The sequence below is a fragment of the Mustela nivalis genome (genome assembly GCF_964662115.1).
Source record: "Mustela nivalis genome assembly, chromosome: 3".
In the NCBI taxonomy this organism is placed as follows: domain Eukaryota; kingdom Metazoa; phylum Chordata; class Mammalia; order Carnivora; family Mustelidae; genus Mustela; species Mustela nivalis.
In genome coordinates, this window is record NC_139022.1 from 152373338 (window position 1) to 152397801 (window position 24464).

General features: G+C 36.1%; 1 protein-coding gene across 2 annotated transcripts in view; it reads left to right on the plus strand.

The window, feature by feature from the left end:
• Positions 1 to 24464, plus strand: part of NADK2 (NAD kinase 2, mitochondrial) — a 45369-nt gene that overhangs the window by 7240 nt on the left and 13665 nt on the right. The window contains exons 2-9 of one of the 2 annotated variants that reach the window (XM_082724210.1): positions 5562 to 5650; positions 6506 to 6594; positions 7456 to 7537; positions 14047 to 14130; positions 15512 to 15648; positions 18231 to 18309; positions 21063 to 21128; positions 22444 to 22539. In XM_082724210.1, coding sequence (XP_082580336.1) covers positions 5562 to 5650; positions 6506 to 6594; positions 7456 to 7537; positions 14047 to 14130; positions 15512 to 15648; positions 18231 to 18309; positions 21063 to 21128; positions 22444 to 22539 — 722 coding nt within the window. The remainder of the gene's footprint in view (positions 1 to 5561; positions 5651 to 6505; positions 6595 to 7455; positions 7538 to 14046; positions 14131 to 15511; positions 15649 to 18230; positions 18310 to 21062; positions 21129 to 22443; positions 22540 to 24464) is intronic. The other variant, XM_082724211.1, reaches the window with a different exon arrangement.

The window sequence follows — 24464 nt, forward strand, 5'->3', positions numbered from 1 at the left end:
TTAATTCACTTTAAGTGCTGTCTGGTATTACATTGTTTGGATAATTAGATTGTTTCCATTTTTTAAATTAGAAAATGCAGTTAGAAGTACAAATATGTCCATAAGCATTGAACAGCTCTGTGATTCCCCATGTTCTCAGTGGCACTTGGTAGACTTTTACATTTTTGCCAAAGTGATAAGTGTGAAATGATATCTTTTAAGTTCAGGATATCTTAATTAAATATTAATAAGGAAGAATTTATATGTGAATGGGAGAGAATAGTACTAGCAAGACGGCGGGGGGGGGGCACCTGGGTGGCTCAGGGAGCTGAGCCTCTGCCTTCTGCTCGGGTCATGATCTCGGGGTCCTGAGATCAAGTCCCACATCGGGCTCTCTGCTCGGGGTTGGCGGGGGAGCCTGCTTCCTCCTCTCTCTCTCCTTGCCTCTCTGCCTACTTGTGATCTCTCTCTGTCAAATAAAATCTTAAAAAAAAAAAAAAAAGACAGGGGGAAGTTAATTTTTTTGCCAACAAAAAGAACTTAAATGTTTTTGACTCTAATCCACAGTCAGAAAAATTTTATATCATGACTAAGTGCATATACTCATTTGAAATAAAAGATAAAATGAAACAGTTGAACCAGTTAAAATGTAGTAGAGTTTATTTTTTTCTTAGTAATGTGGGTTGTCATCAATAAATTGATGTGACAACCTTTTTAAGGGCAGTTTGGAAATCTTTGTTCATGAATAAGTTTATAGAAGCTAAATAGGTAAGCCGGACCTTATAAGTATTAAATGTCATGTGCAGGAGTTGGCTTTATGTCCTAGTAATTTTCAGTCTATTTTAGCAGGAGAATACAACTATCACTCCTACTCTCTTTCCCCATAAGAGTGGAGTGGAGGGTCAATTTTTCTGAGACTTGAGCATTCTGGAACTAGTATGAAAGCAGCCTCCTGGTGGTGGTTGTTAGGTTGGCGGAATGGGAAATAGACTGAAGACTCAGTTAGCGGTTCTGGAGGCAGGCTATTTATTGCCTGAGACCGGAGAAGAGCTGATGTCCAGAAGCCAAGCGGTGGCAGCATGAATGTGAAGGACGGGTTAGAGAAGCAGTTTACACGTATATTTATTGTACTTTGCCACATGGAGATTGAGTGTGAGGGGAGAATTAAACGGGATACTTGGGTTTATTCTGTTGATTATGTAAGTATTGTTAACTGATATATGGGGAAAGAGCAAATTTGAAGGAGGAATATGTCATCGGATTTGGATGGTTTTGGTGAGAGGTACTTGATCTACTAGTGGGGGGATTTAATGTAGACCTTTGAATTTGAGCCTGTAGCTCAAGAGAATGGCGTAAGCTGACAGTATATATTTCATAGTTACTGGTGCATACTTGGGAGATCAAGTCCCTGGAGTGAGGAAGTAACTCAGGGAAAATTATGTGGGACCAGAGAAGAAAATTAAAGATGGAACCTTGAACGATCCCAATATATGAGGGAGTAGGTGAACAGAATAAAAAGAGGAATGTAGAAATAGAAAGAGAATGATGGGGAAACTAAAGGTAAGCACCTGAGAGAAAGGAGAGTGAAACTGAAGTGATCCAAGATAGATGCCAAATATACCTCAAGAAATATTTCAGCTTCACTGTAGCAGGCTTGATCATGCTAGGTGAAAGTTTACTTTTTAGCTGTTGACTAGGTGTTACTATTCATTTTAAGGCAATTCTGAATTAACACTCACTGCACCATTTAGGTAAGTGGGTATGCTTTTAAGAGTGCTTAAATTATGCCTTGTGAGTTTATGGACCAAACTGTCATTGTTCCAGAAAGTTTGTGCATTTCTTATGTGTTAAAGACTGATTTCCTTCCCTTATTGAGCTTTCATGTGAATTAGTACCTTGAGTACAAAGTCAGTGGCATTCAACTGACTAGTAAAATAAATCGTAAAAATTTGTATTTGTAATAAATTCAGTTTTGGTCAATTAAAAATATCTATGATATTTTAATAAAAGTGGTTGGATCATTTAGGAAATAGCCTAACTACCACATCTAACTTTAAGGTCAGCAAATTTTTGTTGGTTCAGTTTCCTCTTTTATTCCTTTCATGCTTTGTTGTATCTTAACTTTGGAGCCACCTAAGGAGAAGTGATGTTGGTTTTTGTAGATTTTGTAGGAGAAACTCTTACTCCTTGAATGAAACTCTTTTTTGCTCTTTCACTGAAGTATGTTGGACTGACATAGAATATGATATGGAAATATGTCGGACTGAAATAGATCTTTTAGATTCACATTGCTTTTTCCAGATATTCTGGTGAATAATCTTATAACTTTGTTTTTAATGCACATCAACAGTCTTTTTTGGGGGGAGGATATTAAAACTGGTGCTAATAGTGGTGGTGTAGCATTGCAGAATTGAGAATGTGTTCTAAATTTCAGTAATTTCTCTGATCTCTTCATTGTAGGACATAAAGAATGTGTTTTTGATTAAAGTATGGTTTTAAATCTTTGAGGTCTTGTTATTTTCGGAGGGATAGCTAGCAATTTACCAGCCTTTGAATGAGAAGAGAACTTGAAAAACTGTACGTGCCAGTTGAATAGTGATTTCAGGCTTTGTAATTGATGCTTTCACTAAGGCATTTTATAAAATGCCTTATCTTGTATTTGCCTAGTTTAGCCAGTCCATGTTAATGAAGCTTATTAGCCCAACCGTCTATATCTTTTTTTTTTTTTTTAGATTATTTATTTATTTATTTGACAGAGAGAGATTACAAGTAGGCAGAGAGGCAGGCAGAGAGAGAGAGGAGGAAGCAGGCTCCCCGCTGAGCAGAGAGCCCAATGCGGGACTCGATCCCAGGACCCTGAGATCACGACCTGAGCCGAAGGCAGCGGCCTAACCCACTGAGCCACCCAGGCGCCCCCCAACCGTCTATATCTTTAAAGAAAATAATTAATATAAGAACTTGTATTCTCTAAATAAATGTACTGAACATGAGTTGCTAGAGAATTCACAAAAAACAACCTGGGTGGGAACAGAATGAAATGATATTTCTGCCCCAATATTAACTATTCTGGTGCTAAATAAATTTTGTATTCAGGTTTGGAAATTTAGGAATTTTAGTGTTGGTAGCAAGACTTATTAAAATCATGGAGAACTTGAAGGTTTTTGTTAGTGCTTCAAAATTATTTTCTCCACAAATTTAAACCCCCTTCACCAAGCACAGTTTCTTAACATTCAACTGCTGAGTAATCTTAATTTTCTGGAGTTTGCTGAGAGCCAGGAATTGAGCACAAAAGTTTCTGAACAACCAAACTAGAATTTACAGTTATCATACATAAGGATTTCTGTCCTCTATTCTTGGGTACATGTTCTATATAATCCAAACAAAATTAGAGGATAAAAATCTGGACAGGAAACTGGGGACCAGCTACTCTTAAGTTCTATTTATAGCAGGTTAGATGCAGTACATTTGTTGAAACTATTTTAATAGCCTTCTTATACATTTGAGTTAGTTCTCATTGTCCTTGCCAGTTTTCAGTGCCCCATTAAATGCACTTGATTGAGCTAAATTAATGTTTAAACTAATACAGTAGTAGGCACTCAAATATTTGAATGAATGAATTTTTTTAGATTTCAATTTCTAGCTATGTATTCACTCTTGAAATGGGCTCATGAGAGGTAATTACTGTAATTGTAACAAAATAATATACCATAGTAACTAATCTGTTAGAAAAGTCAGGAGTTTGATACTGAGTATTTAATGAGATTGACTCTCTGCCCACTGCACTAAGAGGACTGTTGATACTGAGTATTTTAGTTTGAGATTCCAGTTAGATATCCAGAGAAAGATGTCAGATACACTGTTGCATACATTTATTTGGAGCCCTGAAGAGAAGCCAAGTTTAGCAGTTGGGAGTCCTCTGCATACAGATCTCTCACGGAAAGCCTCGAAGCTAGAGATCACCAGGGAGAAAGTAGAGATGAAGAGCATTGTGATCCATATTTACTGAGGAATGGTTAGTACGGTTTTAGTTAATTTGTAATTGGGTAATGGTAGTATAATAATCTGAATGTTAATGCTATGTTCATTTATATTCAGAAATTCTATTCTTAAAATAGTTTTTCAAACCTATTATATGTTGATTTTTTTTAATTAAATGAAGGATTATCTAATTATGACCTTGGTCACTGCTTCCCTTTAAAAAATACTTTTGATGTTAGTATGATCTGTCTAAATATGAAGCTTATGTCTAGGTTTCAGAGTGTTGTACAGATTATCAGATCTAATGGATCTTTTTAGTTAACATCGTGTATTATCAAATAGCCAAATATGTCCTCCCCTCCCTCTTTTGAGGAGCCTACATTTCCCTTTTGATTGTAGAGTAAGGACAAAACTATTTTGTTTATGAATAACCCCATATTCATAAACAAAAGACTAGAAAGATAGATATCAAAATATTAACAAATTGTCCTGGGACAATAAGATTATATGTATTTTAAAATTTTCTTTATATATATGTATCTTTGATATTTTGTTATTAATAATTTTTAAAAGGTAAAATACATATTAAGGATGCTACCTAAAATTTGGTTTTACTTTTAATTGAGTAATCTAAAAGGAATATATTTAAGATTGTATTTTGGACATGTACTTGAAAAACTGATACTGTACCATCAAGAGGCAGAGTATTAAGGGAAGTTGGAGAAGGAAAGAAAATAACATGCTTTTTAATTCTCTCTACCGGACAAATTTCATAGTGGATTAAATGGATATGCACTAAGGATATGTCTAAACTTCTCTCAACATTTTACTTTATGGATTATTTCGTAGACATATACTTTAAAAGGGTGACATTGCAAAAATACACATCAGTGGACTAGGAGAGATAATTCTTGAAGGATATATATCTTCATATCTAAAAGTTACCCAATTTCTGGGAGCTAACCCGGCCTTTGTTTGGATTGTGTGGGGTAAATGCCGAATAGAGTTCATAAATGTGAACAGAAGAGAGCTGCAAATCCAAGTGGAACAAAGGTCATCTAACTGCCTTCTAAAATACTAGTTTATCTTTGGTCTTCAAGTAGCTGCATGTGATGTGTTACAAATTCATTTAAAAAAACACTCAAGGGGCGCCTGGGTGGCTCAGTGGGTTAATGCCTCTGCCTTCAGCTCAGGTCATGATCTCAGGGTCCTGGGATCGAGCCCCGCATCGGGTTCTCTGCTCAGTGGGGAGCCTGCTTCCTCCTCTCTCTCTGCCTGCCTCTCTGCCTACTTGGATCTCTGTCTGTCAAATAAATAAATAAAATCTTTAAAAAAAATTAATTAAAAAACACTCAAGTTGAAAAATAAGCAAATTTTGAGATCTTATTAACTACATAATTCAGGAAACTTAATGCTGTATTTAATATTGAAAGCAAATTATGATTTTCTAAAATCAGACTTTCCTAGTTCAGTTTAAACTTGTGGTCATAAAAATGTGCCTTAAAAAAACCCATTATACTTTTTATAGGGCTTTTTAAAGAGATATGTTATAATGTATAATATATGTCATGTAATGTGACAGAATTTGTTTTATCTTGATATAGCTTGCATTGAAAGGCTCTAGCTACAGTGGACTGCTTGAACGACATCATATTCACACCAAAAATGTAGAACATATTCTAGATAGTTTACGGTAAGTTAATGGGATTGGAGCTTTGATGGGCATTTGTATCAGGACTTCCAGTTTTTATTAGCAGATGATCTTGAGATTTTTAGTAAAGATTGCCATTATAAGATCATTTTCAGAAAATTATATCGTGGTTAATGGAGTTGAAATTGGTGTTTTTAAGGAAATTTTTATTGTACTGTGAAAATTGCACAGATTTTCAGTTAATATTTGGTCTGAGAAGTGCCTTTTCTACAGAGGTAATTCTGTATCCATTAGGCTTCAACTGTATTTGTAATGTCTTATTAAACTGAATACTGTATTATATGGGTGTTTGTTAAAATATTCTTTGTCTAAAAATTATAGGAACTGTAAATTCAGTTAATGCAGTCAGTGAATAAGTTTATATGTATATAAGAGAATCAGTGTGAGAACATGCAAAATAGAAAGTATTTTGGTCACTGTTTCAGTGTCTGACAATGAATATTTGTTGGTTTAAAATAATGACTTTTTATAATTAAAAGGTCTCGAGATACTACACTTCTCGACCATTTGTATTAGTGAATTTTAGCATCAGAGGAATAGAGAAAATGAAATGGAATTCTAATTTATTGATACTGCTTTTGTCAGGGGCAAAACAAGATGTATTTGAAGCACATAGAGATTTGGGATAGTCATTAACTTTTGGTTTATTCATATGCTTCTTGACCATAGTAAATTGGCTGTTTTAATTAAATAAATGAAAATGAAGTTAACCTTGCAAAACTAAACATTTGTTTATAAAACAAGTTTGGTTTTTTTACATTATTGTAATAACCTGTCTCTCAAAACATCCTTCATGTTGTTAGTAGACATTATATAGCCTTTACTTTTTTATCTTAGGAATGAGGGAATCGAGGTTCGTCTAGTAAAGAGGAGAGAATATGATGAAGAGATTGTTCGATGGGCAGATGCTGTCATAGCTGCAGGAGGTAAGAGTTTTACAGAGGTAAAGATGTAATACGGAAATGCCCTTTACTATGCATTTCCAGACACCCTGTGGTCTAGCTGTAATGAAGTCTTCTGATTCCTACCACAAGATGCATTTTGGAATTTTTAGGATAAGATTTAGAATATCTGATATATAAAACATTTCACTTTTGTAGTGAATGATGTTATTGTGAGGTTCTGTGTCTGTTTCTCTGTGTATATTTAAAGTGTGCATTTGACTTCAAATAGGATTCAAAAGATGAGTTGTAACTGTATTTTGGTTTAGTTATACCAGCCTTAAAAGATGAAATTGTTTAAGAGTTCAATGAGATAAATTCCATCCCACTCTGACTCCAATATACTTACAGCTATCTTTCCTGAACTTTATTATCAAGTGGGCATTGTTGCCAGAGCTTTAAATTGATAGCATTTGTTAGAAAAATCTACACTGGACACTTTGTCGGATGTATTCTCTTTAAAATAATGTCTGAATTTGGACTGATGTTATGGCAGAAGGAAGGAGATTTGGTTAGTAGAATGATAAGGACTGGAGCAGTGGTTCCCAGCTGGGAGCTACTATGGGGCTTCCAGAAGGTAGAGACCATGGATATGGCTAAACATCCTGTAATGCACAGGACCGCTCCCCTCACCGCCCCAACAAAGAACTATCTGGCCTAAAATGTCAGTCTTGCCGCTGTTGAGAAATTCTGGATTAGGGATAGTGGGTAGAAAGGAAGTAGAATGGACTGTGGTGGTCAGCAGGGTGGAGTAGGAGTGTGATTGTTAAAGCAAAAGGACTTGTGTTCAAAATGATGTTAAAAACCAGATTTGTTACAAAACTGGTTATGTTTTATGTCCTTTAGGTGACGGCACGATGCTTCTGGCAGCAAGTAAAGTCTTAGATAGACTTAAACCAGTTATTGGAGTAAACACTGATCCAGAACGGTAAGGAAAAACATGGTATTTTAGTTTGCTGTGTATGTTATACATACAGTTCTTTGCTTTGCATACTATCTATTTCTGATGAATCTTAACTCTGAGGAGCTCTTTTATTTTCTGCACCATGGTCACATCGCTGTGCTTTGTTGCTATAGGGAGCTTACTGTGGTGTGTGATGATTAAGTGGAAGGATCACTGCTCCTGGTTATGAGTGTTAGAACTGTGTACCAGAAACATTTTGGAGATGAAATTCAGGCATGTACAGTTAATTTCTACTGTTAGTAGAATTTTCTTCTATGTGGTGGTTTTCAAGGCCCTACCTCTCGTGTATAGCTCAGGCATGAGAAATATAAATGCATTTACTACCATAGAAAATTATGACATGGGATGAGGAGTCTTCATATTGGACTTCCCAGGTAGTCTGGGAGTAGTACCTTTTGGCAGAATAGAGCTGAGCCCTTGACCTAGTTGGATATTGGTGACCTTTGGTATCGCTGAAAAGGGATGACTTAATGTCCCATTTTCTGCCCTTCCTTATGTCTCTCATCTACTTTCCTGGTTATGCCTTTGCTGATTTTTCTGGGTGACTGCATTGCGTTAATGAAGAGACCAAATCCTGTCACCACTTCTTTTTTTTCTTTCCTCAGCTTCACTGACATTTAGCATCATTCTTTTCCAGCCACCTGCAGCCATGACTATACCTGGACTTCATGATCATTTAGAGTTACCCTGTAGCTTAAATCTTAATTCCACTCTGACCACAGCCTCCTGTCTTTAACAATAGTCTTATTCCCTCAATCCTACTAAATCTGCCCTTTGGTTTTTAGTGTGTTAAGGCCCTCTATTTTCTTAGTTTTCCCTCACTTCATTCACATTCTTTTTTTTTAAAGATTTTATTTATTTATTTGACAGACAGAGATCACAAGTAGGCAGAGAGGCAGGCAGAGAGAGAGAGGGAAGCAGGCTTCCTGCGGAGCAGGGAGCCCAATGCGGGGCTCGATCCCAGGACCCTGAGATCATGACCTAAGCCGAAGGCAGCATCCCAAACCACTGAGCCACCCAGGCGCCCCACTTCATTCACATTCTTAACAAAATTCTCCTTCCTTCCTTCCTTCCTTCCTTCCTTCCTTTGTCTCTGTCTCCCTCCTTTCCTTTTCCCTTTCCTTTTCCTTTTGGGTGGAGGGAGTGCACATGTAATGTGGGGAAGGGGGTAGAGAGGGAGAGAGAGAATCATAAGTAGGCTCCATGCCTAGTGTGGAGCCCATGAGGGGCTTGATCTCACAGCCCTGAGACAAAATCAAGGATTGGAAGCTTAACCAGCTGAGCCACTCGGGTGCCCCTCTTGACAAACCTCTTAAACATTTTGTACCACTGTCTTTCTGTTCAGTCCTGCATCAGTCGATGATCCTTCTTCAGCACTGCTGAGGCCATCTGGGCCTGGGGGAGTAGAAACTTAAGCTTGGTGACTTATTTGGGCCCAAATTTACTTCCAGTTTTTTATTTCTAGCACTTAGAACTGGACCCTCAGAGTTGTTCAAAAAACCTTTCTGTGTGGCTCAGGTCTTCCTCTCTTCTTCCCCGTGCTCTGCGGTAGCTACTTCAAGGTTATTGAACTATATGCTTCTTGCCTTCCTTACCCTTTATCCTTCAGCATTAGTCTTCTCTTACCTCATAAAGGAAATAGAAATCATTGGACTTTTCAACTTTTCCCTGGCTTCGGAACAAAATCTTTTTCTGTTATTTGTTCCCTTTCTTCCCCTCTCTCCAGCATGCTTCTTCTGAGTCTAAAAACTTGGTCAAGACTATACTCTTTTAAGAAAATGTAATCACTCCTTTACCCTGTGTCTCTCTCTTGGTTATTATTCTTTTTCTTCCTCTTTACCTCCAAGCTTGGTATCTCCACTTCCTTACTTAAGTTACTGTTTGGTCAGCTTTTCCATCTTTTCTGGTTTGCCTCCAGCCAGTTCATTGACATTCTTTTTGCCTTACCAGTGATGTCCTGGTTACTGAAGTTACTGAACATTTTAGTCCTTCTCTTACTTGATTTCTGGGAAATTTTTGCTCCTTTGTTGCATCTGTAATTCTTTGGCATTTATGACACACACACTCCACCCCCCCCCCCCCCCAATCTTGGTGACTACTACTTTGTCTCTTTTGGAGGATGTTATATTTAAGTCGCTGCTTAAATAATGGTGTCTTCACTTCTGGGCCTTCTTTTTCTTTAACTTTTTAAACGATCTCCAGTGTAACTCATTAATATCTGTAGTTGAACTTAAATCCTGGTGACTCCAAAGTATTTATAGCCAGCATTGATCTTGCTTCCACTCTTATCCTTATTTATATATATCCTTATTTCTCTCCCCACTGCAGCCAGAGTGATCATTTTATGAAAGTTTGATAATATTAAGTGACTTCTGTGCTCAGAATCTTATGGTGGCTCCCCATCAAACCCAGGATAAAAATCTAATTTAAGATTTTTATCTAATCTATCTTATTTAAAATCTAATTTACTCTGACTTGGGGGTGGGGGGACCCATTCACCCTGATTTGCCAAGAACTTTCCTAGTTTTGGCACTGAAAGTTCCATGTCCTGGAAAAATTGTCAGTCCTAAGCAAACTGGGACAGTTCGTCACCTTAGCTATGACATACAAGACACTACATTATCTGGTTCCTGATTATTCTCTGTCCTTTCTCCTGTTATTTTTCTCTTTCTTCATGCTATTCTAGCCATACTGTCCTCTATTTGAAAGTATCCAGTGGCATTAAAAATGTAACAAGTCTGGCTGGCTCTGTCTTAGAGCATGGGACCCTGAATCTCCGGGTCATGAGTTTAAGTATTATGTTGGGCATGAAGCCTACTTAAAAAAAAAAGCGGGGTGGGGGGGCGCACCTGGGTGGCTCAGTGGGTTAAAGCCTCTGCCTTCAGCTCAGGTCATGATCCCAGGGTTCTGGGATTGAGCCCCGCGTCGGGCTCTCTGCTTAGTAGGAAGCCTGCTTTGTCCTCCTCTCTCTCTGCCTGCCTTTCTGCCTACTTGTGATCTCTGTCTGTCAAATAAATAAATACAAGCTTTAAAAAAAAAAATAGGCAACATGTCTGCAAGTGAACCTGTTTCCCTAGCCTTCCCCTACCATACTTGATGACTGAAATCGTAACCTGTGCTGAAGCTGGGACCACCCTGTATCACAGTGGTCTGTGGGTCTAGTGTTGCGTTCTTGGGATCTTAGCTTTGAGTCCATCTCTTGCCATCCTCACTGCTAACTGAGCATAGGCCTTCATAACTGGTTGTTGAAATTACTGCAACAGCTTCCAGTCTTGCTTATTCCAACCCATCAATTATACTCATGTTCTTTCCAAAGTACAAATCTGATTGTATCTACTTCTAAATTAAAATATTCTAGGGTTTTCCTATGATCTTCAGAGTACATTGAAAATGCCTTAGTGCTTTTTTAGTTTTACTGAGCCTCTTTTACTTGTGGGTACTCTACTTTCAGAAAAAATTACTGAAGTTCTAGGAACTCCCTGCGATTCTTATTATGGCTGCTTTTTATTTTTTGTTTTTTGTTTTTTTAATTGCATTTTTTGCCCAGTTTTGTTGAGCTGTAACTGACAGACTGCATATATTTAAGGCGTGCTGCAGAATAACATAATGTGAAATGATTACCACAGTAAACTTAGTTAACGTTTATCATCTCCTATAGATATGAAAGAAAAGTGCCTTTTTTTTTTCTGATAAGCACTCTTAGGATCTACTCTTTATAATTCAAATATACAGCAGAAGGAACTATAATTCTTTTGTGTTGCTACATCTCCAATATTTGTTTATCTTATAATTAGAAGTTTTTACCTTTGACCACCTTCATTCACCCACTTCCTCCATCACCCACTTGAGTGCACATGTCAAGTATGAGCATCTGCTAACACCATGGGTGAGGCTTTTCCTCTGGTGAGGAGGTTCGTTGATACTTAAAACAGGAGGATGTGAAAGAATATGTGAAAGAGTTCTCCAGAAGGTGTATACTGTTTTCATGCCCTTACACATGCTGCTGCTTTCTTTTTGCCTGGGGTGCCCTTCTACCACTTCCTCGGTGGTTCGGTTGTGTAATTGTTCACTGGAGACTGGGGCCTCTCTTGGACTCTAATTCTCTGCAGAGAGCACATTATTTTCTGCTTGGTTGTTGTCTCTTCCATTAGACTATAAATGTCTGAGTATAGGATTGTATTTTAATTCCTCTGTCACTGTTACAGTATTATACATAGTTCATAAACAATAAACCTTTGAAATGAATGATTAAATGATCTTAGGGAGTAGGGCTAGGACCTCAACCTAGCTGACTAAATGTTTCCTGAGTGTAAGTAATTGAGATCATTGATTCAGTAATTATTTTTTATTGCCTTTGGTGTTGATTCATTTATATTTTGGAACTTCTCAATGGCATATTTTTATATCATTAAGAAATTCTTTAGTGATCACATTTTATACAATTTGTTGAAATATATTTTCCTTCAAAAAGCTGACTTAATACTCATATAAGCATGTGGGAATTTTGAAACTGGTAAGCAGGCAGTACTGCTTCTCCACTTTCTACCTAGAATAATAGGCTTTAGAAGTTCTTTGGTTTCTCATCTTTTCTCAGGCCAACAATGTATTAAGCCTCCTAGCTCGTTTGGTAATTCAGGTTGCCTGACTTCTTTTTCTTAAGTACTCTGGTACTCACAAGCCTTAAATAAGCCCAGAAGTTAATGTTCAACTTAAATTTCCTCTCCTCTGTATTAGTTATCAAATGCTGCATGACAAATCAGACCAGAACTTGGAGGCTTATACAGTAGTAATCATTTATTATTGCTCATGGTTTCTGTGTATCTGAAATTCAAGAGCTTGTCTGGGTGGTTTGGCTTGAGCTTTCTTATGAGGTTATGGTCAGCAGGGGCTGCAGGCACCTGAAGGCTTGACTTGGGCTGGAGGATCCCCTTCTAAGATGGTTCACTTACATGGACTCATCTAAATTAAATATATAACTTTGGTTTGTCTTGTTTGTATTCTGCTTTCAGTTTATTGAGCCCAATAAATAATTATGACACTTGAATGCTTAATAATTAAAGTGGGATAGAAGGCATGTGGAACTAGCCTGCAAGGTAGCTGCCCAGCATTCACACCTTTATGTGGTTCTCTCCCTGCTTCTGTATTCAATCAGGGCTGGCCTGTGTGACCAGTGGAATATGGTATGAAAGTGTGTGGATTCCAAGGCCAGGTCATAAGTGGTATTACAGCTTCTGTATTAGTCTCTTGGATTGCTCATTCTGGGGTAAGTCAGCCAGCATGATGTGAGGATACTCCAGCAGCCCTGTGGAGAGGCTCTCATGGGGAAGAATTGAGGCCTCTTGCCAGTAGTTCGCACCAATTTGCCAGCCACGTGAGTGAGCCACATTGAAAGTGAATCCTCCAGGCCAACTCAGGCCTTCAGCTGCTGACGGCCCTGGCTGATATCGGACTACAATCTCATGAGACATTGTTCTCTGTCCCAGGTGTTGTAGACTGGTTGACCCTAGCAGGTACTGTTCTAGCAAATGGCTACTGATACCCTCTGTACATTTAGCACTATGTAAAAGTGTTGCAGTGACTATGAAAATTTAAAAACTTAGGGCCTAGTCTGAATTTCAGTGTTGATCCTCACAGATTAAAAAAAAATTGATTTGTCACAACTTTGTAAAAGCCTTTTTTTCTGCTCTTTACGCTTATAATGTACAGCGATTAAGAGTTTGTTTTGCCAAGTCTCCTCAACCTTTATTTCAAGATTAATGCATCATGTGAATGATGTTTGAACTTTTTGGATGCTGTTCCTCATGTTAGGTGCCACATTTGCTCATCCTCCTGTATTAACTAAAGGCAATGTTAACACTGTCATTTGTACTTTTTTAAAAAAATATTTGTCTTCTATGTCAAGCTCTTCACTCCCTGGAGGAAGTTTACCCTCATATATTTGAGTAAATGAAGGATTGGAATCGATTAGCTTTATGATTCTTCTTCATGACTCAGTATCTTAAATGATATTGAAAAGGGATTTATGGTTCACTTTCACAGATAGTGTGATTCCTCAGAATAACCTTTTGAGATTAGTGGTTTATCTCTCTTTTAGAGATGAGAAAGCAGATGCTAAAGTGACTTGCCCAAAGTTTATAGGTAAATAATTTAAAGGTAGGGTGCAAATACCACCATACCATTACATAATTTTGTAGGGTGATCAGTTACTGGCAAATGTGGTGTTATTTTTAGTTTCACTGTGATGTGGAAACTTCAGTAGTGTGTATTATAGCATTGAAGATGGATGTAAAACCACTCTTTCTATTTGGTCTTTTTGTCTTACTGAAAGTACAGAAAGTTTCATGGCCAAAAAAATTGAAGTATGGAACAGAAATGTATAAAATTTCATGTCTGGTTTTTGTAGTTTAGTGATACATTTTGAATTAAGTTTTTCTTTCTTTCCTTTTCTTTATACCACTACAAATCTCTTAAAGGTCTGAGGGTCATTTATGTCTTCCTGTTCGATATACACATTCCTTCCCAGAAGCCTTACAGAAGTTCTATCGTGGTGAGTTCAGGTAGGAATTTCTTACAGTTGTTTTATAAATATCTTTATGTGCCACTAGAAATGCTTTTGAACAGAACAAGTTAGATAATATTTGGCTTAGTGCATAGTTCTGTATTGTTCTTTATGGCTACTGTTATTGGCTTAGTCACACAAACCTCTAGCTTTCTTCTAGTCCAACTGGAACTATGTAGAGAAACGCTGACAAAAATCACTTGGCCTGTAACCCAACTGCAAGTGGACAGGTTTTCTCCATCAGTGAGATAGAGGCCATGTTTCTGTTTTCTTAATGTTGTTACATGTTCTTAGCAGTTTGGTACAAGGGTAGTTATGCTACTGGCTAAAACTAAGTGTTCAAATTCTCTGAGATTTTATATTTTTAACCTCCCTCTTCTATCCAGAATGGCGGAGGGTTGGATTTACTCCACCATTCTGAGGTTCCTGGGATGTTTATTAAGTGTTTCTCAGGTAGGGGGATGTTTTAGCATACTTCTCTAACGTAATTTGTTCAGTGGTCAGGCTATCCTGAAAACAGAAGCGTGGGGGGAGGAGCCGAGATGGGGTTGGTGATTGTAGTGGAGAGTACCAAGTTGGACGACTTTTTATTTCCTGACTTGGACTAGATTTTTACTGTTTGAGAAAGCGCTTTGTCTGCTTTTTAAAAATTTTTTTTTAATTGTATGAAATTTTGATTTCTGGAATCACTAGTAATGATTCTAGTTTCTGATCATTAAAAAGTTTGGCACCTCTACAAATGTCCAGTTTATAGCTACCAATTGGGAGTATATTTTTATATACTAATCTAGCAGAATCTGTCCCACTGGCTTTTTGATAAATCAGTTTTTGGTTTTGAAATCAATTATACCTATTTTTTTTCCTGCTCTCAAAAATGTCTTAAGTTTGAGGTGTAATCTTAAATGTTATAAAATTTGTCATTGATTTCTTTTTTATTGTAAAAAGAATCATTGTAGAACTTTCGGAGAGAGTTTTGTCTGACCATCTTAACACAATAAATGTTTTAATCTGAGTGGTTTTCTACTTGTTTTTTGTTTTGTTTTGTTTTTGCATGTTATAATTTTGTATGAGTGAAACACAGCTGTATCTAACTCAGTACCTTAGATTTAATGGATACTTAATAAGGAATTTGATTTTAATTCAAGTTAATGTGGGAGATTTTGTACAAATATATGAGATATTTGTATTATTTTTGAAAAGAGAACTAAATCTCTGAATTTGTCTTTGAGGAGGAACCTTTGGGTTTTAGGTGTTTCTGGTATAATTTGTTCGTGGAAAAATAGGTTTTTAACATGATTTTCTTAATTTGGTGAAATTATAATGCCTCATCCTAAGCTTACTTTATCTTAACATCTTTGGTTTTCCTTCACTCTTCTAAGGTGGTTATGGAGGCAGCGAATCAGGTTGTACCTTGAAGGGACTGGCATAAACCCTGTTCCTGTGGACCTTCATGAACAGCAGCTAAGTTTCAATCAACATAGCAGAGCCTTCAACATTGAAAGAGTTCATGATGAAAGTAAGTTGATTGGGAATTAGATATGTTTGGGCAATATTTAACTTCTTGTTCCTTTTGACTTCTAATTTGTAGAAGTAATAATTTGTAATTAACTTATTTCAGGATTTTAGTACTACTGATGACATTTAAGAAAATACAGTCAACTACTTCATGTGTAAAATGTAATATGACTAGATACAGAAATAAGAAGTAAGTGTATTTCCAGAAGAAATGTTTTCTAGGATGGGTTTGAAAACTTGCTGATTATGAAAGAAATTATAAAATGTCTAAGAATAGTTGATATTTAAGGAAAGGTTCTTGGCATTAATCTTTAAAATGTCAAAAAGAAAAAAGAGCAGTAGAAATAAATGACCTAATCTGTAGATTTCTTAATAATTATGTTTGTATAGTCATATTTAAATATATCTACCATATCAGCACCTGGGTGGCTCAGTCGGTTGGGTGGCTGCCTTCAACTCGGGTCATGATCTCAGGGTCCTGGGACTGAGTCTCACATTGGGCTTCCTGCTCAGCAAGGAGCCTGCTTTTCCTTCTCCCTCTGCCTGTGCTCTGCCTATTTACGTGCTCTCTTTGTCAAATAAATAAATAAAATCTTAAAATCAATTAGTCGATCTATCGTAGTTGTTGATTTAAACATTTTTGTTGGGAAATTTTGCATTGCAGCCTTAAGATTTGTGTATCAGACATCTCTGTAAGCTGCTAAGATAATATTAGTATAAGGTGATAATGCAGTTTTTTGTTTTTTTTTTTTGAATTCTCGGTTTTCTGGATTGTAATTTAGCTATATTGTCCTACTTTTTCCAGTAATTTTAAGACTTTCATGATACAGGAAGACCCCAAGAGATAAATATCTGTGGACTGTATAAAAAGATACTTTTTTTCCTCCTGTGTTTCATTTCTTGGCTAAACTTATCGGGAAAAGCTACCTTTACAAACCTACTTTGTTTCGTCTTGTCTCATTATTTTCAGAGTTTTTCATGGTGATATATAGCATTATAAGTTTGGGCTATTCTTTAATTATGTGTCCATGTCATGTTTTAAGGATTTTAAAATTTTAGTTGGAAATCTTACTTTATTCCTAGCCAAAAGAATTTATTGCTATCACTGGAGACATTCAAGATTGGCTCTGAAATTCAGCAGCTTTATAAGAAAGCTATGGATTGGTCTTTAGAGATTCATTGCTTAGATTCCTGTCTCAGATTTACTGTTAGTTTTACAAACTAAGTCTATATATATATATGTATATATTATACTTAATATATATATATTTCACATAGTTATTAACTAAGTAAGAAATAAAATCACATAGTTATTAACTAAATAACATCCAGGATGTTTACATCTAATTAATGGCATTTCTAGAAAAAGAGAAAATGTTCAAAAAAATAATAGGAATTTTTCAAAATGTAGGCACCATTCTTTGAATTGTAAGGACCCACAAATACTTAGCATAACTAATAGTAAAAGATTTCATACCAAGTATGTCAGAATACTAGGGATGAAATAAAGTTCCTGTAATTTCCAGAGAGGAAGTGGTGGTGGTGATTGTGGCCATTATTTTATACAGGAAGAATCTGGAATCAATAGTTTCTGATTTCTCAGTAGTAACACTGGAAATTACTATGCTTATTGTAATATTTTTGTTAGTAACAATTATGATATTTACGTTGTCTAGACACTACTTTAGAGGGCTTTTTTGTGAGCGTGTTTTTTGTTTTTTGATAGCTTTATTTTGTGAGAAAAAATTTAGGAAGATTTCAAGGTATATCTCATTTTTTTCTATTTAAATTCTCATCACAGTGGTAGGAAACATTTATTAGGAAGCTACCATTTGGAATTTTGGAATAGAGGAGTGGGTATGATATTAATAAATATGTCACTGTGTTTGATCCCTGATTTAGCTTTCTAATTTAGAACAAAAGATTATAGAAAAAAACAGTTTATTGGTTTTTTTTAACTTTTCAGCTTAAAAATAGATACTGGACTGTATTTGTGTACAAGTTAGTGAGGAATACATTTTTATTACCTGTATACTTTCAAGGGAAGGTAGGTTTGGTTTATTTTTAAATTTTCATCACAAACCAGTAACTAGATAGAGCAGTATTCCTCCAGTACTACTACTGCTAAAAATGCTCTTGAAGTTTTCTATTTGAGGAAAAAAAAATCTGATCTCTAATGTATAACCAATTTGATTTCTAATATAACCATGCATGTAATTTGCTCCTTAAATCCAAAGTGGCTCCTGTGGAAGGAAGTACTTGATTATTTCCATATCTAAAGCTCTCAGAGGAAAATTAAGTGTGACAACAAGAATCTTATGAGATGGATAAGTGTATTTCGTCACTCTTAAAAAATTGTTTCAAGAATTAAGGTTTATTTTGGAGAGAGAGGCTTCATTGGAGGTATGTTAGGTGATTTTGAGGTTCCTTATGAACACTCTAAGTACGATTTAACTTATTTGTTAGTAATGTTAAAGTATGGATTCTGTTGAAACAAAAGTATAATATATTAATGTTTTATAAAATCTTAAGTCTTAACATTTCTGAAATTTTAACAAGTTGTTTTTCTTTTCATTACTACAGGACCTGAGGCTTCAGGACCCCAGCTTTTGCCAGTGAGGGCACTAAATGAAGTCTTCATTGGGGAGAGTCTATCATCCAGGTACTTTTACTTTTAAATCTGTCTTCTTGAGTTTGGAATTTCATGTTTTAGTATTCTTTAGATATTTATTTGATCTCTACACCCTAAATATTATGAATAATTAATATGGTATAAGTGATAGAAATGAATTATTTAATGAAATTTTCCAAAAGTTTCTCACACATTTATAATACATGTTAAGAGGAAAGATGGTTCTATGAGCAAAAAAGTTTGTGAAACCCTAGGTTTAAGTTATTCAGGTTCCATTATTATAGAGCCTTTAATCTGTCATATAGGTGCTTTATAAATGTTTAAGAGAATGGTATACATTTGCAGTTGTTATAGAACTTTTATAAACAGTCCATATTAAAACTTCCCAACTACTTATCTTAATAATATACCTTAAGGCTGATTTGCTTATTATTTATCTAGGATCCACTTAAGGATTATGCATTTTGTTTGGCCATCATGGCTCTTTATAATTAAGAATTGTTCCTCAGTCCCACCTCTGTTTTGTCATTTCTGGTATTAATATTTTTGTATAGTCTAAGCCATTTGGTTTGAAAAATCCCTTGTTTTAGATATGTAGGATTTTTCTCTCTCTGCATGATAAGATTCAGACTAAACACTTTTGGCAGAATACCGCTTGGTGTTAATTATATACTATATGCAGCATCATAAGCCAAGTGTATTGACAGTGTAAGATTTGTAACCATGATTAGCAAGACTAAGGTTAATAAAGTTTTTCATTAGGACTATAAAATTATGATATGAGTTTATTACTGATGAAATCTGTTTTGTGGGTGTTGAATATAATTTGACTAAAATGGTCAGCAGAATTTTTTTCAAAAACTTTAGTATGATATTAGTTACCAGTTATAAAATGACAGCCATAATGTAAAGCTAATTAAACTCTTGGTCGCCATTTAGAACTTGCCTTCTCATTTTTGGAGATATAAGTAAGTTAGGGGTGGAAAATGAGAGCTGAGTCTCCGTCCCACGTCGCTGCTATCAGAACCGTGTGACCCTCTTGAAGGTCATGTAGCTGATTCCCTAGTTTACTGAGAGTTCCATATATTCTGAAATTCTGTTTGTTGACCTGTCTTTTCATAAGAAGTTTAATTATGATGAGAAATATTTGTCTTAATTAAAAAAGATATCCATGTTTTAGCCAATGACTCAGTACTGAAAACAGTACACCAAGGCTTGATTCAGTAGAATGCTTTGAGTTATTTTTTAGTTGTAATTATTTTGATTAATGTAATATTAAAATTATTGTGTATCTGCTACATGCTGTATGCAAGTCACTAGGGATATAAAGAAAGATAAAGGTAGTAGTAGCATCTTATTTTTTGGGAGGGTAATAAAATACATAATTTTAAGAAGTATTTAAAAGTAAAATCCTTTGAAGGAATCAAAAATATATTCTTTAAAGTACATAAAGTATAAATACATTTAACAATAGTAAGACTCATGCTATACATAAAATGTTTTCTTTTGCTCAGTATCAAGTTTGAAGCAATATGGAAATAATGGATAATTTTGTGACAGAGAAGGCAGGAATAATTTGTGATATAATCTAATCATGGTTACTAAAAACATAAGGCAGAGAGCAACAACTTTAAATGAAATTGAAGAATGTCTACATTAAAGGACAAATGAAATCTTGCCACTTTTAACAGCATGGATAGACCTAATGGTATTACACTAAGTGAAATAAGTCAAAGATAGTTACCATGTGATTTCACTTATTTGTGGATTTTAAGAAAATAAAACAAATAGAAAAAAGAGAAAAAAGCAGACTTAAATATAGAGAACAAATTGGTGGTTGCCAGAGGGGGCTGGGAGTTGCGTTAAGAGTGTACTTACCTTGATAAGCACTGAGGAATGTGTACAATTGTTGAGTTACTATGTTGTATACCTGAAACTAATATAACACTCTATGTTAATTAAACTTGAATAAAAAATAAAATGACAAAGGTAAAAATGTTTTGTGATTTTTATGCTGATTCTAGAGAAGCCATTTAATGGCTTATGTTAATTCTTCATCTATTTTAAAGGTTATAAACTTCTAAGAGCTTCTACTAGTGTTGCTTTGTAATTTGTACTTACTAAAAATCAAATAACTTATAAAAGGAGGAAAACTGGGATCGATTGACAGAATTCTGGGAATTGAGTGAAGTCCCACTAGATTTGGGATTGAATGTTTTTCCTGTGGCAGCGGTGATTTGGTTGGTTTATCTCCTAAATGTCTGATGCTGCTGCTTTTTGTGTTGAGCCTCACCTTGTTTCCTTACTAAGATGAGGACCGCAGTGGGTTCGCTTCTGATGCTCTTGAGAAAGTTTTCACTCTAGGAGGTATTAGAACTTATTTTTAAGGAATCTGTGACCGAGACCCTTAGGCAGAAAGGCAATGGATACTTACTGAATACCGGCTTTGCGTCCGGCTTTGTGCATATCGTACATATTACGTTACACACGCATAGCAGCCCTGTGAGAAGGGTAGCTCTGTGCATCAGTGAAGAAGTTGAGATTTGGAGAGTTCTCATAACTTGCACACGGTCCTATCATTAGTTAGCCTCAGAACTGTCATGTGTACCCAGTATTTCTGGTTCTAGATCCTGTATTGAGGCTTCACTTTGCCTTGAAAACTTAAGGGCTTTGCTTGGAAAATATGAAGTGCAGCAATATTATTCCTGCCTCATTTATAATGTTCTTAGATTTAAGAACATTTTAAAGGCCCAATTTTTTTTTTCTTTTCTATTCTAACCTAGAATGTCTTATTCTTGGGCTGTAGCAGTGGACAATTTAAGAAGAAGTATACCCACTCTAAAGGGACTGTGAGTTTTATTGCTGCCTTAAAAAAATAATTTCCCTGAAACAAAAATTCTGAGTTGACTAATCTTGATAAACCTGCATGTGAGAATGACACTAAATTTGCTCATCGTTTTGGGCTCAACACCCCTCAACCTGACTCTACTTTTCTTCCTCTCCACCTGTTTCTCTTCTGTCCCCACTTACCTCTAATCTCATTTCTTTTTACGTGATTCTGGCCTAATAGCAGCCATTTCTATAGATTTGACTAGCTTGTCTGAATGTAATAGGCTCCTAATATGCCTAAAATTCCTAATTTTCTAGGAAGACATAACAAAGCTATGAAATAGATTAAATGTGAATGTAAGGCCTGCTGTCTTTTATGAAGAATGGTGACTTCAGAGAAAACATGAAAAGTAGTTGTGCCATGTGAAACCTTTGCAGATTGAGTTTGGTAGGAGAATTGAGGATTAAAATAAGAGATATATTATCCATTGAGTGTTAGTGTTTGCAGGCATGTCTAATAATTGTCATTATTGGAAAAGCTGGATTAAGAGTTTAACTTTTTCATTTGCTGGACAAAAATAACCCATTGTTTATCAATGACACCATTATTTAAGATAAAGTTTTATAAAATAAGCTTTTACATGTCTTAAGATTTTTTGAATAATTGCAATTTAGATGTTCAAGTTAAAGAATAGTGTCATTTTTGCTGGTGTCAGAAAAACCCATTTGATTTCATATTTCTGAAATACTCGAAGAGATAGAAATCTTTAAAGAAATTACAGTTCTAGTTTATTCCTAGTTTTGTCCACCAATGCAGTACTGGTTGAGAATTTTCTTTAGAACTTTGTCTCAGCTTATTCTCAATTCAAAAGGCACGTTAGTATACAACTTTAACCCAAGTTGAGCAGAAACTTTTGGCAGCTTGAAGGGTTAGATACAGACTTAGGGTGATCAAGGACTGAACTAGCTACCAAGAATGAAACTCACCTAAAAAATGGCATTTCCTTTTTGAATTCTGAAATAAGGCTCTGCATGTGTTAGATTCTATAAAAACTGTAGAAGCTATGGTAGGTAAAAATTTACCAGGAGCCCTTGTTTGAAATGTTAAAATATTGATAGAAACCATATGGATCAGAGAGGGATGGAAATATGCAGATTTTTTTTAACTTTTTCACTTAATCGGTATTAGTATCATGGTGTGTGTGCCTACTAAGTCAGGTATGTCTAAGTCAAGCTGGCCCACTTACATTTCATTAGTTCTGGAAAAATGATGTTTGTCTTATTTACTGTGAGCCATAAGTTCAGCAAATCCAGTTTTATATTCTCAATTCATAGGGCTTCCTACTATGAGATTTCAGTTGATGATGGTCCATGGGAAAAACAGAAGAGTTCAGGGCTCAATTTGTGTACTGGAACAGGATCAAAGGCCTGGTGAGTAACTTGGTATGTTGCTTATTGACTTTTGTGAAATATTTTAAGTAATTTACTCAAGGCTGCACATCGGTGCATCTAAAGCCTCTAATACTCAAAAGGTAGCCTGGGGGTGTTATGTTGTTTGGCTCACTTTCTGCTTGTCTCATCAATTGGGTCCAGAAGTCCTGCCTTGACTTCTTAGATTAGATCTGTAGGCTGGATTTGGTCATTATTTAGCCTGTTAGGTTTGTAAAGAGAAAAAAAGAAAATGAGAATGTTTTGGGGAACTGTAGGTTTTTGTTTTTAATGAAAAACATTTTAAATAATAAAGAAATGAAAACAAGTACAGTAACAACAGCAAAATGTCCTGGAGGTTTGTGCAGCAAAGGCCTAACTGGAGATAACTTGGGCTCCTATATCTTCTTTACCCTCTCACCTCTCTCTGGGTAATCCCTGCTGCTTCTTGGCTATATACATGCAGATGCCTCCCAGACTTTCAGCCGTTTCCAGAGCACAAACTCCTATTCTAAAGTTACCTGCTAGAGGGGGTAATAGACCTTCAAATTCAACACATTCAAAACTTAACACATTATCTTCAGGTTTTTATTCCTGTGATCCCTGTATTCCTAAATAGGATCACTGTTACCCTGAGTCCATGCTCTAGAGAAAAAGCATTACTCCCCCAATCCTTGCTCTTAGTTTTGAGTCTCCCTGGTCTCCCCCTTACACATCCCAGCCTCTGAATCCTGCTTGTCACACTTCTGAAGTCCTTGCCCCTCTTTTTCAATTTCTCCTGCTATTTCTTTGGTTCAGGCCTCCTAACTTTTTAGTGAATATTCTTTGTGCCTCACCCTTTGTCCTCCAGGCTGTCATCCATACTGCTAACAGAGTAGTATTTCTAAAATGTAGAAAAATGTGGCTGTATCCCTTCTGTGCTGTAAAAGTTTCATTTACTTCTGGCTGTGTTCAGATTATTCAGTCTGTATGTCAGACCCTTTAAATATGACCTAAGGAACCTTCGCAGCCTAATGCTGTCCTGCCCTCATCCGCCAGCACGCTGGACACTCTGCAGGCTACTTGTGATGCTCGGCACAACCTGCTCGCTCAGGCTTTTTGTGTTTGCTCAGTGCAGCTTCTTCCTGCATTGAATGCCTGAACGTTCTCCACTTCCCATCCCCCGGCTGAAAAATCCAGTCTTCAGACGTCACTCTGTGTAGGAAATCTCTACTAGAATCTAGTTCATCAGCATAATGAACCGTCTTTTGGTGCATTGCTTCCACTTTTTCCTCCTAGCACTATTATAGCACTTACCACATTCTTCTCTGCCCAGCTGACACCCAGCTGGTTCAAGCAACAGGAGGCATTGGGAATGGTGACTTGTGGTTTTGTGTTATGTATGTGTGTGTGTATTTTTCCCCCTCCCTTAATTTTTTGTGTGTATAGCCTAGTACCTAATACATGTTCACTCATTTTTTTTTAAATGACTACATGTTCACAAATACAGCAGAAAACAGTACTTATTAAACTGATTTTAAGTTTGGATAGTTTAAAATGGAGTAATGCTTTTTCAGCATTACTTTTTATTTATTTATTTTTTTAAGATTTTATTTATTTATTTGACAGAGATTACAAGTAGGCAGAGAGGCAGGCAGAGAGGAGGAAGCAGGCTCCCCGCAGAGCAGAGAGCCTGATGCGGGGCTCGATCCCAGGACCCTGAGATCATGACCTGAGCCAAAGGCAGTGGCTTAACCCACTGAGCCACCCAGGCGCCCCTCATCATTACTTTTTATTAAAAACTTTTTATGGTGGAAAAATTTGAGTAGACCAAATAGTATAATCAATATCCATGTACCCATTAGCCAGTTTCAATAATTATTAACACATGCCAATCGTTTACTCTGTTCCCCTGATGTCTCCTTTTGTCTTATATTATTTGGAGTTAA